Below are 15,627 nucleotides of genomic sequence, written 5' to 3'. Positions count from 1 at the left end.
TAATTACTCACCTTCAGCAGCACTGTCTTCTTCATTAAGCGTTGGGAGCCGGCTCTTGTGCAGCAGGGGTCAGGGTGCGTGTGTGTGCAAGAGTGTGTGCCCAACACCCCCCCCAGTGACGCCGCAATGGGCGCTGGGAGAACTACATCTCTCAGCAGCCCTTGCCGCACCCACTGGCCCCAGGGGCCCCTCTCCAGTAAGAAGAGAGGGGGGATGCCACCGGGAGCCGTGGAGACCCGGGCAGGTGACTTTTTTTTTTTTTTTTAATTTACGCGGCACGTGGTTTTTTAGTGATAAAAAAACCAGTGGACGCAGGGTTTTCAATTGAATCCTGCAGGTATAGGGAGCGCACAGACCCGCAGGATCCCGAAATTGGCTGCGAGGCTTTAGCCTCGCTAAACCTTGCGCCCGATTGAATATACCCCTTAGTCTGGGTTAATAGCGCGCTGAATAGAATAGCTCCAGGAGCTCCCTCACAGCGCTATTCCATTCGTGTCCTAATACATTTCTAGTAGCCAATAACAATAATATTTTTAATTCAACCAGGAAAAAAAAATAACTCTTGCTTTACCTGAAATGTGTGAATAGTTCTAGCCCATGCATGCTGTAACCCAGACAGACTTCTAAGGGCTTTATAATTCAGGGTATATGTTCGATCCTGTCCATCAAATAAGGTTAATTCACGAATTTTGTCTTTTTCAACATCCTATAAAATAGCACAAAAGCATTTCATTGTCACACTAAGTACTAACACTACCCGCATTACACAGCAATGTCATACTGCATCCATCACTACCTATTACCTCTGGCCATACGTGTGATAATGACAGCATTACAGCGCAGAGTCATACTGCACCTATTACCTCTGGCCATACGTGTGATAGTGCCGGCATTACAGCGCAGAGTCATACTGCACCTATTACCTCTGGCCATAAGTGTGAACAATATTGCTACACGGATTATCAATTTATCAATAAGCACAGTGGGAAGTTCTGTGTCAATATTTTTGGTGGAAAGGTCACTCTCCCTTTATTGTATAGTTAAATTTTATTATATTCAGATTATGGCCTTAAATTATATTGTTAGGATTTCTACCTTCAATATGTTCATAAAAAAAACCTCCCACACAATACTACTCCATTATTATTACTCACACAGTATGACGCACAAGAATGAGCCTACAGTACTTTGATAAGGTAGACACTGCAATACTCCAACCTGAAAATCACTGCGTAATACCCTTGTATGTGGTACAAGTCTTTACCAGAGCTGGGAATGCTGTGGAGTGGACACTGCTATACTACTGCAGCTAGTAGTGTACAGTACACCTGCCCCATTCATGTACAAAACGGACTCACCAGGGATGCGGGAGCACCAGGTGGTTGGAGATCTGCTTAAAACTAATCTCATGTACAGATCATGGATCAGTAAGGGCCATGACAACATCATCAACAGCCCAAAGACTGCTGTGTCTGCATCTCCTGATCAGGAGCCAACTGTCATTACCATTTTCCATCCCCACAGGAACTTACTCATGAGAGCAGCAGGGGCTAACTGATATCCTGAGGTCTATGTATCTCCATCCAAGGCTTAGGAGCTGATTGGCAGGTACTTTACTAACTGCCATGACACAGGCTGGGTTTTAATAATGAGTTAGGAACTGGTTGGTTGATACTTTATCTCCATCCAGTAAATAGACCCATCTGTCTGCAGCACACTAGGAAAGGGAAATCAACCCAAAAGAGCTGCCCTTGCTCATACTCTCGAGTACCTAGAATCAGGCACGTTTGCTGTGCAACCAGTTTATAAATGCCATACATTAGGGTGGATATAGTGTTTTTTTTTTTTGTTTTGTTTTGTTTTTTTTTAGTTTGAGAGAAAAGATGAACCAAAGGTCATTTACAACAGTCCTCCAATACACCGGTATTATAAAGATCTCACCAGCTTTCCCAGGCCAATCTAGAAGCTCACTGTCCACCCTAACATTTCCCACCCATTGTTGAACCCCTCACAGAAGTCTGGTATAAGGATTGAAGAGGCGTTACCATGGGTTTAAGGTTGGGAGGGCCCTTGGATGAATTATGACTACAAAGCAGTAATTTACAATAACAATCCTGACTCACACAGGAGTGAAAACAAAAATCATACAGGATAAGTGGGATCATGCTATAACAAGGCACACAACCCCCATTGACAAAGACACTGGTTAATAACTTGATAGGGAGTAGAGTACCTGTGCACTCAGGACTTACAACACTTCACTTAATACACAGGGGTATATTTACAGTTGATTTTGTATTTCAGGGTCTAAATCATACACTTTTTTTTTTTTAATTTCAAATATCTGTTAGTAAATATGATATTTAGAATTATATATATATATATATATATATATATACACACACACACACACACACACACACACAGTCAGTCGATTTGGGCCAACTTTGGGTTGATTTTGTGTTTCAGGGTCTAAATCACACATTTACTAACAAAAGTTGATTTTTAAAGAGATGTCAAAAATTATCTTTTGTTAGTAAATGTGTGATTTAGACCCTGAAACACAATAAATCGACAAGAAAAAAAAAATAATTAGACCCAAAAACATCAACCTAAAATCTTCCTTTAGTAAATATACAGTGTCAATTGATGGAAAGAGTAAAGAACTGTAGCCCACACCCTGCCACTTATTGTTTTAGTTTACAATTGTTAGTATATAAAAAGGATATTAATCTATTCAATCTAATGAATTTATAATTTTGAACAACATGATCAATATCCACACACCAAACTTGCCTAAAACTATATATCGCTTGTTGAAATAACGAATCCCAACTAAGCTATCTGTGAATAAGCTGTTTTTGGAAGCCTCTTGCATTATGCAAGCATAACCCACTGTAACCATCCTCTACAAATCCCCAACAGTAGCAGAGACAGGAATGGAGATGTCGCTTATACTGTCCTCGCTTAAAGCTGTGACCCCCAAACGCTGAGAAGCAGAAAGGCCACCCGATGAGTTACAGGACAAACATTCTCTCAATTACCCAACAAATAGATAACCAGTGTTTATCTCAATAACCTCTTTCTCTAACACTAGAATAATTGGGCTTGCTTTATCTGTACTGAGACCAAGATCTGCATTGTCCTAGACGGATGATACCTAGCCCAAATTCTTGATTGTGGCTCATTCCACGTCAGTTCAACCAGGTGTGTCCACCACCCATCTCAGATTTTTACAAATATTTTTTAGTTGAGAGAATGTCAAAAATAACCACTTCTGCCAAATATCTCCACTGTCTGACCATTCGTTTCTGAAATACTGATTTTTCAATGTATTAGACCGCGGCTTATTTATTCCAGTTTATTTGAAGTTTCACAGGGGTTTATTAAGGAATCACCACAGTGAAAGGTAATGCAACATTTTTATAGAGTAAAGAATGTTCTATGCAAATGTAGCATTAGTAGAAGATAGTGCACCCAGAGGATAGTGTTCAATAAAGGCTCCTTCAACCGTAGGGACCAGCTCTCCCACCCATCAGGTAGATGTAATTGACCGTTAAGGTGCTGTTTCTGGTAGCAGAGTGTGGGCAGATAAATTGTCTTATTCCTTTGCTCCTTTACTAAGTGCCCTAGAGAATGAAGCCATAGACACACCTGACAAAGTACTGTTCCCAGTAAAAATGATCCATAGGGTCCCTCAGCACATCATCTTCTGCCCGCATTTTAGGCACTGTCCAACACTTAAAATCTTCTTTATCAGGAGAAGGCTGTTTGGTCTTCTAGACTTGTCAATATCTGCCTATTCTTCATCAACTTAGTGTACTAAAAACACAACGCAATTTCATTGATGATCTGCAAGGAGTGAATCTTGGGGGAGGCAGAGACTGGTGTATCTAGCCCCATGGTTCTGATAAAATTAAGTAGGACATTCATTATATCAGTACAAGGCTCGGCCAAAACACCTGGGTCTCGCGTATGTCTGAAAGGCACCAACCCAGGCCACCCCTGCAATTGACCAGGGTATTTCCCGGGACTTAAGTCCCAGGTAGACAACCCTGCTTAATTCTGAATGGTGCAATCTGGGATTTTACTCCACTGCATGTTGTGAAGTCTGGTGGCTAGAGAAGGGGCGTGTGATTGCGCAAGTGTGTACGAGTGTGACGTGTGTGTATGACATGTATGTGTGTATGAGCGTGACATGAGAGCAGCCTGTGATGTCCTGGCTATTAGAATGCCAGGGCAGATAGACTTATGCCTGAATCGGGTCGTGTAGTGTGAAAGGGGGTCTCGAGCAAAAACTAAGGTTTTTGCTGAGGTGCTAAACCCGGGTCTGAGCAGGGAAATTCCCGGGTCATATGTCTGAAAATGGTATAAGAAAACCTAAGGATCCAATGGCAAAGTGACCAGGCTGTACATCACCTTTGTCCGCACTTCTCTTTGAGCTAAATCTCTTCTGCCCCTGTATATTATGTAAATCCTCTTAGCAGCAAACTTATACTGCGTTGATGTCACCACCAATGAAATTACCCATTTAATTTGTTATGAGCCCAAGCAATAAGGTCTCTAGGATGTGCAACAAAACCCACATAAAACAACTCTCATAAAATCCATCATTAAATTCTTAGCACATGTTCCACAAACATGATGTGATTTGCTGCCTCTCAGCAGGCTTTGGTAAAGTACTGAGAAGGTAAAGTATCAAGCTCTGAAAAGCTTAGCAGTATCACAAACATTATCTGACAGGTATCCAATGGATTCCAGTCTGTTAGTGGCATGCACATTACATTGTAGGGACAGCTCGATATCGGTGAAGCGGTCCTGGCAAGTTATTATTGATACATATGGGTGGTCTGTTTGGCCACTGATGGTCAGAAATTTCCACTTTTTTACTTTCATCTTTGAAACATTTCATCTCCAGTCTAAGAATAATGAGCTAAACCATTCCACAATGAAACATTCCACTGAGACTGCCTGCACAAAAGTGATCAAATTATCTAATTACAGCAAAGTCTAATGAGTGACTTCATTATGCTTATCCTCCTGGTCCTCTCCTCCTCCTTTCGACATGTTAATTCCCATAGACACACCCTTCACTCTATTGCCAATCATACTGGCATAAAGAGACAATTCCTTCCCTATTCACTTCCTACCTAACCAACCATTCCTTTAATGTTCTATACCTCTGCCACATAAGGCACTGTTCTCATCCCTTTTCTTTTTTTCATTGTAAATCTCTTCTCATATTAAAATAACTTGCTCATTCAGCTTACAGAATACAACCACAAATCATTAATCATGGACCTCCTCCCCTTCCCTACTACCTTGTGACCATCTCTCAGCTGAACTCTCCAATACTACATGTACAAAAGGAAATACTCCTCACTCCTTTCAAATTCACTGAATTCCCAATATTCCATCAGTCTCCCATGCCTGCTGCCTTGGTATAACCTTTGACTATCCTCTAACCACCTCTAAATTATACACCATTTTCTTACAAAAAGGTGCAACCACAACTCATACACACTCATCTCAACTACTGCACCCCGAGTCCTACCTGACTTCCCCTCACCAAACCTGTCCCTACATCAAAACGGCGCTGCAAAACTGATCTTCCATTTTTGTAACACCCCTGCAAGTTCCTACCTTCCCTATAAAATGGATTCTGTTTACCTTCACATACAAAACAGCCATCATACATCTGAAATCTCAGCTATAAATACAGTCCATCACACCTCCTTGGATCTATGCCTCTTCCTCCCTCATAACCACCGCAACAGAATTCCCTACGATGCCTGATCAGTTCTTAAAAGGAGCCTTAACATCTTTAATCCTTCTCCAAAAACCCTATTCTTTACTAGAGCCTACTGTACTCCCAATCTACACTCAAATGTCAATGACAATTCTCCTCTCCGTTCTGCTCTTTTCCCATTAGACGTTACGTTCTCTCACAAGCAGGGTCTTTCCCTTCTTTTTTGGTTTCAAATCTGCCTTTTTTTTTCCTTGTGAGCCCTATACTAAACATGTACTCAATCTCATTTACAACAAGTAAACAATCAAATTTTACCATTTGCACAGAAGTAATCAATATAGGACATTACATGCAAAGTAGTTATTACCACCCATCCACTCCACCAGGTTATTTGGGTGTTGCGTCTCTATAGTATAACGTATACATATGTATACAATAATAACTAAAGTTTGAATGAGAAGCAGGAAACACAGGTTGATCCATAAAATGTATTTCACATACTGTACATAGGAACCCAACTGCATAATGTGAGCTGGTAACCAAGCTGGAGAAAATAAAGGCAGATTGAGCTGAAACACATGATGACTGGTGAAATGTACAATACTAAGCTAGAGGGTGGAGTTTTTTAAATATATGACATTGAATTATTTGAAATGATAATTTTGTATAATGTTACTCTCATAAGAGTAATGCAGTTCGCCTATTAAATTTATTATTCTATTTGTTTATATGCGTCCTACTAACTGTTCTGCTTCTATTACTACATGCCATGAGAAAAATGCCAAACTGTATAAAGTATCAGAAGATCTCCCTCATGCCTCTAAACAGTAGTACTTAAATGAACAAAAATCACTTACGGCAACTATAAAAAATAATTCTCCATTACATAGCCTGTCATCTTTATCCGGCTCCTTGTTACTCTGGGCCTCTGTATTGTGTTCAGCACTGTCCAAGCCTGGTCTAGGCTCTTCTGATTGAGGCTGACTAAGGTTGGCAATTCCACTGAGACACGGCTTGCTTAGAATAGAATGCCTTTGACAAAAAGATGTGGGAGGTTAAAAAAAAAAAAAATAATAATAATTAGAATGTTGAACAATACAATACAATACAATACAATAAAAAGGCCATTTTATATAGTTGTGCTTGCTGCGCGTGTGAAGAGAGGTGGATAATTAAAAGGCAAGTACCAAAGTTAAGTATTTTACTCTAACTTTATTATGGAACTATAAAATCAGATGAGAATGGGGGTAATTATGCAGCAAGGATATTACTGGAAAAGCAATGAACTGTAAACTAGTTAACAGTATAGGTTGTCCAGCACACAACTTGTTCGATATCGTAAGACAAAATAATTGGTGTACAGTATATAGTCCTATTGGTTTCTTATTAATATGTAAATTGTATTGGTATATAGAAAACCACACATAAATTAGCAAAAGGAGGCACAAAAAAAAATATATAAAATAAAAAAAAATAAGTTACAGATTAAAAAAAATAAGACAATGAGGGCAGACTAGAAGTGGTTCTTATCTGCCGGCAAATGTTAATACACTATGGGCCTGATTCAGAGCCGCTCGTAAGCGGCCGCTCGTTCGTTCCGAGCGATGTTTGCACAACTGCGCATGCGTATGGATCGTAATACGCATGCGCGAACCAGTCAGTGCGGCCGAAAATCGTTTGTTCGCTAAATAGCGAATGCCTGCTATTTTGAGTGACATGAGGAGGTGTATGTGGGTGGTAAAAGGGGAAGGTGCTTGAAAACGGGGAGTGGAGATCAGAACGCAGGTCAAAACGGGTGTTTTATGGGTGTGCATAATTAAAACAGCAGCGTCATTGACCACGTCACTGGGTTATTTTATAGTCAGAACTGCTCGCATGATTGCGGTAGGAAAAACCAACCACAAGAATAGTGAGCAGTTCATACGCTGGTCGATGTACTCGATTAATCTAATAAATAGCGGACATGACGTAGGATGCGAGCGGCCAGGGGGCGTAGTTTTCCAAAAAACGACCGCATGTTTGGTTCGCTCGTTCAGACCTAGAGGCGTGAACAGACCGCAAAGAGCGAACGGTTCATTTGAATAGCCACCCATTTTTTCTGAACGAGCTAGCGCAAATAGCGTCCGGCTCTGAATCAGGCCCTATATACCAAATTATTTTAGCCATTGAGATAGGATCTCCTAGTGCACCATAGCAGACACTCATCCTTTTCTTCTCCTTGTTTGGAAATTGTAAACCACTGTGTTTTGCTCAATGAAACAAGGTTCTTATTACAGCTGTTGCTTTGTGAGAGTTAGACTATAGCCATTTTTATTACTTTAGGACCGTGCCAGTGGTTATTTCAGAATGTGCTAACAAAAGGAGTATACCAGCTGTACTGTAGTCCATTAAATTAGGTTTTCTAGGCATAGTTCTGCCCATAAGTTTCAGAAAAAAATTGTTACAAAATAATATGAATTACAATTAGCTGTGGTATATTTTCTTCTAGTATAGAAGAAAAATATAAGTAATTTTCCATATTCCCTGTAAACAGATACTATATATTGTACATGAATAGAGGACAATCAGAATATTAAAAAAAAAATTAATTAAAAACAAAAACAAGATTTGTGTAAATCTGTAAGTGTAATACATGAAAATTATCGCATCTTTACCATTTGTTTGTAATACTATGCAAACTGGCTGAGTGCCACATTACCATAATGCAGAAGAGCTCTGCCGATAAGTTACACATCAGGAAGCCAGCCAGATCGGCACAACATCGTGCTAATACAGGGTTTTGTTTTGTTTTTTCCCCAACAAATTTTTATTGAATTCTTTGAAAAACAATAGGGTACAGAGATTATTAAAGAAGAGGTACAAGGAGAGAAAAAAAAAAAAACACGAACATAGGTACACGTTATGAAGACATATTTAAAATATATCAATACAATACAAAATGCTCACACAGTAATATATTGTACAATAAAGTATCTAGAAAATACATAACATTGCATTGAGGGATCACAAGAATACAGGAGGAACAAAAAGCTAGACCCTCATTTTGACTCCCAATATTCAGACCATCTAAGCCATCTAATAGGAGGGCTGGAGGCAGAGGAGGAGTACAATATTCCCGCTGTCTCGGACTCTAAATGTGATTGCACCTCCTTCTCGATAGCATCTAGGCTGGGAATACAAGGTGTACGCCACTGTCGTGCCAACAACAGTTTAGTGGCCAGGAAGACATGACCCATAATATAGCAATCATTGTTGGTCAAGCCACCATGATATAGATGGAATAGAGCTATTGTTGGATTAGGTGGGATAGAGACATTAAGTATTTTAAAGATTAGGTCAAACACCGATGACCATAACACTTTGATGCAAGGGCATGACCAAAATATATGGATCAGAGAGCCCACATTTCCACAATCACGCCAACACAGGTTGGACTGTGAGGGCCAAAAGGTATGCATTAGCACCGGGGTGAGATATGTGTACGATGGAGCAGTTTACAGAACTGTTCGATGTGGGTAATACACTTAGAGAGATTAAAACAAGTTCGAAAAATGATATGCCAATCTTCCTCAGGAATTATACATGAAAGATCTACTTCCCATTTCAGTAGGGATTTAAATTTGGTGAATTCGTGAGGATTAGTTAAATATAAATACCACCAGGAAATTTCTCCTCTGCCTCCAATCCCACACAATCGATCAATGATAAATTTGGGTGGTCTCTGCACTATGTATGGAGAGGGAATAATACTACCGAGCCAATGTCTTAATTGTAGATACTTGAAAAAATCTCTGATGTATCTTCTGGATCATTAGTCTCCAAAACTAAAGAAAGGGAGTTAGCTATAGTTTGTTTAGCTTCTGAATTTAGGAGATGTTCACCTAACCGCCAGGGACCAGGAGGGGTTCTGGAATGGGTAACATCCCAACATAGGGATAAAGCTGCATGATCGGACCAGGTGACTGGCAATATAGAGGTTCGAGTGATAAACTTAAGTGTCCATTTGTCCGAAAGGGCCAGGTCAATACGCGTATAAGATTTATGGACGTAACTTCCGGTGGGCGGACCAAACGACCTGGCCGCACTTTTAATGGGCTCCCAAGCCGGCTCCATATAGCCGAGACATAGCGCCGCCGGAGAGACTCACTGCCTCACCTAAAGCCACCCTGAGGTCTCTAGGATAACGCGGGTAAGAGCGGCGCATGCCCCGGCCCCCCGCACTGCCCCACAACACCGGAGTACAGCCGCATTGGAAAAGCGGCACTGCCCGCGGCCGCCATCTTGGATCGCGGCCGGGCATAATTTCTCCCCTCCCCACTTTCAGCAACAGCCACCGGAGCTATCATTAGACCCATAGGAACAAGCGGGACGCCTGGACACCGTTTCAGGGACGTCCCTCAGTTACAAGCTCCCCGCTGGCCACACATCACCCGCGGCCGCCATTTTTTGAGACCTGATTAAGCTGCTGCAGCAAGCGCTTACCTCCTTTCACAATCCTCTCTGTTTGCTGCTCACACCAGGGAGCAGGGTGGTGTTGCTGGGTCCTCATACTGTGATCTTGTCTTGTCTGGTCCAAAGATAGTGCTCACAAGCCATACTATAAGTTTTAATTTACAGACCCAGTGTCATATATATCCTGAACACCTGGGGCTCCCCCTAGTGGCTCCTGATTAAATCGCACATCACATCCCTATACCATGGAGAAGTTTGTGGCCAGACCACAGCGTGCACCTAAAGGTCAAACTACTAAAGGGAAAGACAAAAATGTAGCTCCATCATCATCTCCTGACTCTCCTACTTCACCTCCAGCTGACAATATTCTGGACGGAACCTCTAAATCGACTCAATTTAGTACCGCCTCAATAGCTAAAGCCCAAGAAATATCTGAGCTTCTTTCTCCCTTGCTTGACAAAAAACTGTCCGGCCTCAAAGAAGCTATAGAATCAGCAGTTTCGCAACTTAAGGAACATGGTCGACGCTTTACGGAAGCAGAACAACGTATCTCCAATGTTGAAGATGAGCTAACAGAGGCACAAAGCGTAATACGTACACAGGAATCAGCGATCTCTGCTATGCAGGAAAAATTGGAAGACTTAGAGAATAGGAATCGCCGCAACAATTTAAGGTTAATAGGCCTACCGGAATCTGTTAAGCAAAGAGATCTCATGGATTTCGTCTCTAAATGGTTACCCTCTGAGCTCAATTGCTCGGCTTCTTCCAATACCCTCATCATAGAACGAGTTCACCGCATAGGCCCTGACCGTGCTTCTGACCAGAGAAGACCTAGGCCTGTCATAATGAAAATGTTGAACTACCTAGACAAAACTCGCATACTGGACGCCTACCGCAAATCAGAAGGCCTCACCTATCAGGGACACAAATTGTTGTTGTTTCAGGACTTCTCGTATCAAGTAGCAATGAAAAGAAGGGAATACTCTACTATTTGTAAAGCATTATTTGATCTGGGACTGAGATTTGCATTAATGTACCCTGCGAAGCTGAAAGTCCTACATAACGGCAAACAACACTTTTTCGATTCTCCATCGTCTGCAAAGACTTTCCTGGACTCTCTAACTGACCAAATCACTCCTCAAAATGATATCGTGACTTAAGAAGATACATTTAATTGTACAAATCCGTCTCCTATCGCAAACATGGAGAGTTTGTTATTGGAAATATATATCTTATGCTTGTTTTCAAGATTTCTGGTTATTTTAACAACTGCTAAACGTCAACGGCAGAATTGTCAAGATAATCTCTGGTTTGTTGTTTTCTCCCCTTCCTTTTACACATTTACCATTCCTCCTCTTTCATATCCCCTTTTTTATTTTCTTTTATTTCTTTTTTTCAATTATCGATACTTTTATACCTCACTGGGTTTAAATAGGCCCGTAGAGCCTTATTTTTTGGTTCTTAAAATTTTCAAAAATTGTAAGACTGCATTATGTTTGTTATATTCCATACATTATGGCAGGTCATGTTTTTGTTTTTGTTTTTGTGTTATGTGTATTTTTGTAATGGCACTTTCAAGGTTTTACTGCAGGCGCTCTCTGCATGCTGGGACTGAGAGCGTGATGGTCTCTTTACGATGGTTCATTTTTTTGATCTACAGAACAGGTATAGGATAACACAATGTCTCACTCTATTGCTGATCTCACTAAAACACAAAAAAACATAAGATTTTTAACTTGGAACGTAGAGGGTTTAAACACCCCGATTAAACGGCGTAAAATACTACAACAACTTAAAAAATTTAAACCTGACATAGCAGTGCTACAGGAGACCCATTGGAGACAGGGTGACCCTAATACTCTTAGAGACTCATGGATAAAAGATTATACAGCTGCATCTTTCACATCTAAAAAAAGAGGGGTGCTGGTGATTTTCCATAAATCTTTAAAATACACAGTTGTAGACTCGATCCTGGACACCGAGGGCAGATTTCTTTTTCTTAAACTGAATTTAGAAGGTGAATTAATCACGCTTGTCACTTTGTACGCTCCCACAGGTCACAACAATGCATTCTTCTCCGATCTCTACGCCCGACTCCAGAATTGGGCAGAAGGCGCCCTCGTCATAGGAGGAGACTTCAACACTACTCTTTCTCCTAGTCTGGACAGAACGGGAGCATCCGGTGAGTGGCGGGGCAGCACATCTCCAACGCTACAACTACTAATTGAATCCCTCGCCCTAGTAGACCCATGGAGACACCTCCACCCCTTAGCACGTGATTACACGTTTTACTCCCACCCCCATCACTCCTCAGCTAGATTGGACTTCTGGCTGGTCTCAAGCTCATTAATTAATAGGATTCAAACATCTCATATAGAAAACATAGTCATCTCCGATCATGCGCCTACATGGTTCACGTTACAACTATCTACCCCCAAAACATCTTCCTTCAATTGGAGATTCCCCTCATACTTATTCACTTCTCCAGACTTCAAAAAATACTTAGAACAACAATTTCTTAATTATAATAATGATAATGCTTCTCATATTGGCGACATATCACTGTTCTGGGCCGCATCTAAACCAGTAGTGAGAGGGCATATTATGGGATATGTTTCCCATAAACGCCGTAAACTTAACACACGTTTCACGGAATTGAGTAACGCCCTATCACAATCGTATGCCATTATGCTGCAAAATAACAACACAGAGACACGGCGGAATTATTTGAATAACAAAAATTTATATGACACATTGTGCACTGAAAGAGCCCAATATTATCTAGATTTCCAGAAACATCGCTATTTCCGTTGGGGAAATAAAGCGGGCAAACTGCTAGCTAATATAGTGAGAAGTCAGAAAACATCCTCTCCCATTCTTTCTCTTAAAGGTCCCCTAGGATCATTACATACCAACGAGGACATTGCGGCCTCTTTCTTACAATATTACACAGACTTATACTCCGCACAGGATGATAACCCTGTTCTGGGGATGAACTTTTTGAAAGAGGCTAATCTACCTTCCCTCTCTGAAGAGGCCCGCGACTCCCTAACAACTCCTGTTTCGGAGTTGGAGGTTGCTCTAACTATCAAGTCCCTGGCCAACGGAAAGACACCCGGCCCAGATGGCCTTAGTGCCGAGTACTACAAAATATTAAATCCACTTGTAACCCCTCATTTAGTTTCCTTATTTAATTCAATATTGAAGGGAACCTCAACACCACCAGACTTTAACCAGGCCCGAATTATCCTTCTCTTGAAACCTGAGAAAGACCCTACGCTGACCCAATCATATAGGCCAATATCTCTGCTCAACCAGGATTTCAAAATCCTCACTGGTATTATCGCTCAACGTTTACAATTAGTATTGCCACATCTCATACACACCGCACAAACTGGGTTTATGAAAGGACGACACTCAGTGATCAACGTCCGACATTTGATTGCAGGATTAACTAAATCTCACCAAATGAGAAATAACCAAACGCTCCTTGTCAGCTGCGACGCTGACAAGGCCTTTGATAGGGTGTCGTGGAACCACCTACTGCGCGTCTTCCAGCTACAAAATTTTGGTCCCGAATTTATTACATTATTCAAAACAATATACCACACCCCTATAGCATTCCTAACAGTTAACGGCCTGAATACTCCATCCCTTAGACTACATAGGGGAACCCGACAGGGTTGTCCCCTATCTCCTTTATTATTTAACCTGGCTATAGATCCTCTTATCCGCACCTTTTTGCTATGTCAACAATGGCAGGGAATAAATATCGGAAATAATACTTTGAAAGTCTCCGCGTATGCGGATGACTTATTACTGTATTTTGAGAACCCACATTCTGCCATACCTAAACTCCTTCATATCCTGAAAGACTTCCATATTATCTCTGGTTTTTTGATAAATTATAACAAAACAGAGGCCTTGGCCCTACACTCGGACGTCACAAAAAACTGGAAAAATTCTTTCCCATTTAAATGGGCCAAAACAACTCTAAAATACCTAGGCCTTAATATCCCGGCACATCCCTCCGCCCTATACTCAGTCAATTTCCCTGCTTTAATACAACGTACACTTTTAGATTTTAAAAAATGGAAACATCTCCCACTCTCATATCTCGGTAGATGTCAATTAATTAAAATGATATCTTTTCCTAGGATTTTATATCTTTTTCAGATGCTCCCCTTGCTTCCTTTAGAATCTGATTTAAAATTGATTAACAAAGCGATCAGCAAGTTCATTTGGGCGAACAAAAAACCCAGGATTTCATTATTCAAACTCAGACAACCACCTGCTTTAGGCGGAATTAATCTCCCTTGCTTAAAATCTTATGCTATTGCGTCAAATTACCGATACGCAATTGACTGGATTAGAGGAACAAATGGATTTGCTGACACGCTAATAGAGCAATCTTTTAGTGTTGAAATGCCATTAGCTAGTTTGCTACACACACGACCCTTGTCCTTTCCACCTCACGTAGCACAAAATCTACTACTACATACTACATGCTTGGCTTGGCGCCGAGCCAGAACTCAAATGAGAGTCCCTCCCAATGTCTCCTTGTTCCTTCCTATCGGCCATAACCCAGGGTTTGATGCTGGTTTTCTAACACAAACTTTCAAAACCTGGAACACACAGGGATTGCGTTACATATATCAATTATTGGATCTCTCCACAATGACTATTTACTCTCATAACCAAATACAGGAAAAATTTCCCTGTATCCAAATCCCTTTATTTATATATTTCCAAATACGTAGTTATGTCAATACTTTACTCCCTAAAATTCCTATTATACCTGGGAAAAATGGTTTGGATGATGTGCTGTCTCGCTGCCTCTCTATGTCATTTTCCACTTCTATGCTATACACCTATATACGCCGGGAAATAAATTTGGAAGTGGAGACGGTGGGATTTGCCAAGTGGCATTCCACATTCCCTAACATACCCCTATCCACCATTTTGAAATCTTTTGTTAGACTCAATAAGCAATTAATTTCGGCTTCATACGCGGAAATGCAGTATAAATTATTGCATCGTGCCTATTTCACCCCCAAATTAAGACTCATCACAGGTACTTCCACAGACTCAAATTGTTTTAAATGTGGTCAACCTGATGCGGATCTAATGCATTGTATGTGGCACTGTGCGGAGGTACAGAGGTTCTGGTCCTTGGTACACACCTATATTTCCACCAAGTTGGGAATTGCCTTTGAACTAACACCCGAGTGGGCTATGTGGGATATTGTACCATCATCTGGATCATCCTGTGCCCCTGGAGGTGCCCGTCTATTACTAGCAAAGATTGCAGCAGCTGCGAAAAAAACAATATTATCTCAATGGATATCCACTGACACTTTAACACTCAGTCTTTTACAACCTAGAATTACGCACCTATTTAATATGGATTGGTTAGAACTATCCCT

The 15,627-nt window shown here is 41.0% G+C and overlaps 1 protein-coding gene across 1 annotated transcript in view; it reads right to left on the bottom strand.

Annotated features, from left to right (window-relative positions):
* The window catches only part of HELB (DNA helicase B), an 80,406-nt gene that overhangs the window by 4,518 nt on the left and 60,261 nt on the right, over window positions 1–15,627 (bottom strand). Inside the window, exons 11-12 of the mRNA XM_088467802.1 lie at window positions 6,607–6,781; window positions 572–706 (exon numbers count right to left, since the gene is read on the bottom strand). Of these exons, the coding sequence (XP_088323928.1) occupies window positions 572–706; window positions 6,607–6,781 (310 nt within the window). The remainder of the gene's footprint in view (window positions 1–571; window positions 707–6,606; window positions 6,782–15,627) is intronic.

Source organism: Taudactylus pleione, unplaced genomic scaffold, assembly GCF_031769625.1.
Source record: "Taudactylus pleione unplaced genomic scaffold, aTauple2 ptg000075l, whole genome shotgun sequence".
NCBI classification, from domain to species: Eukaryota; Metazoa; Chordata; class Amphibia; order Anura; family Myobatrachidae; genus Taudactylus; species Taudactylus pleione.
This window is presented reverse-complemented; position numbering and strand designations above follow the sequence as displayed.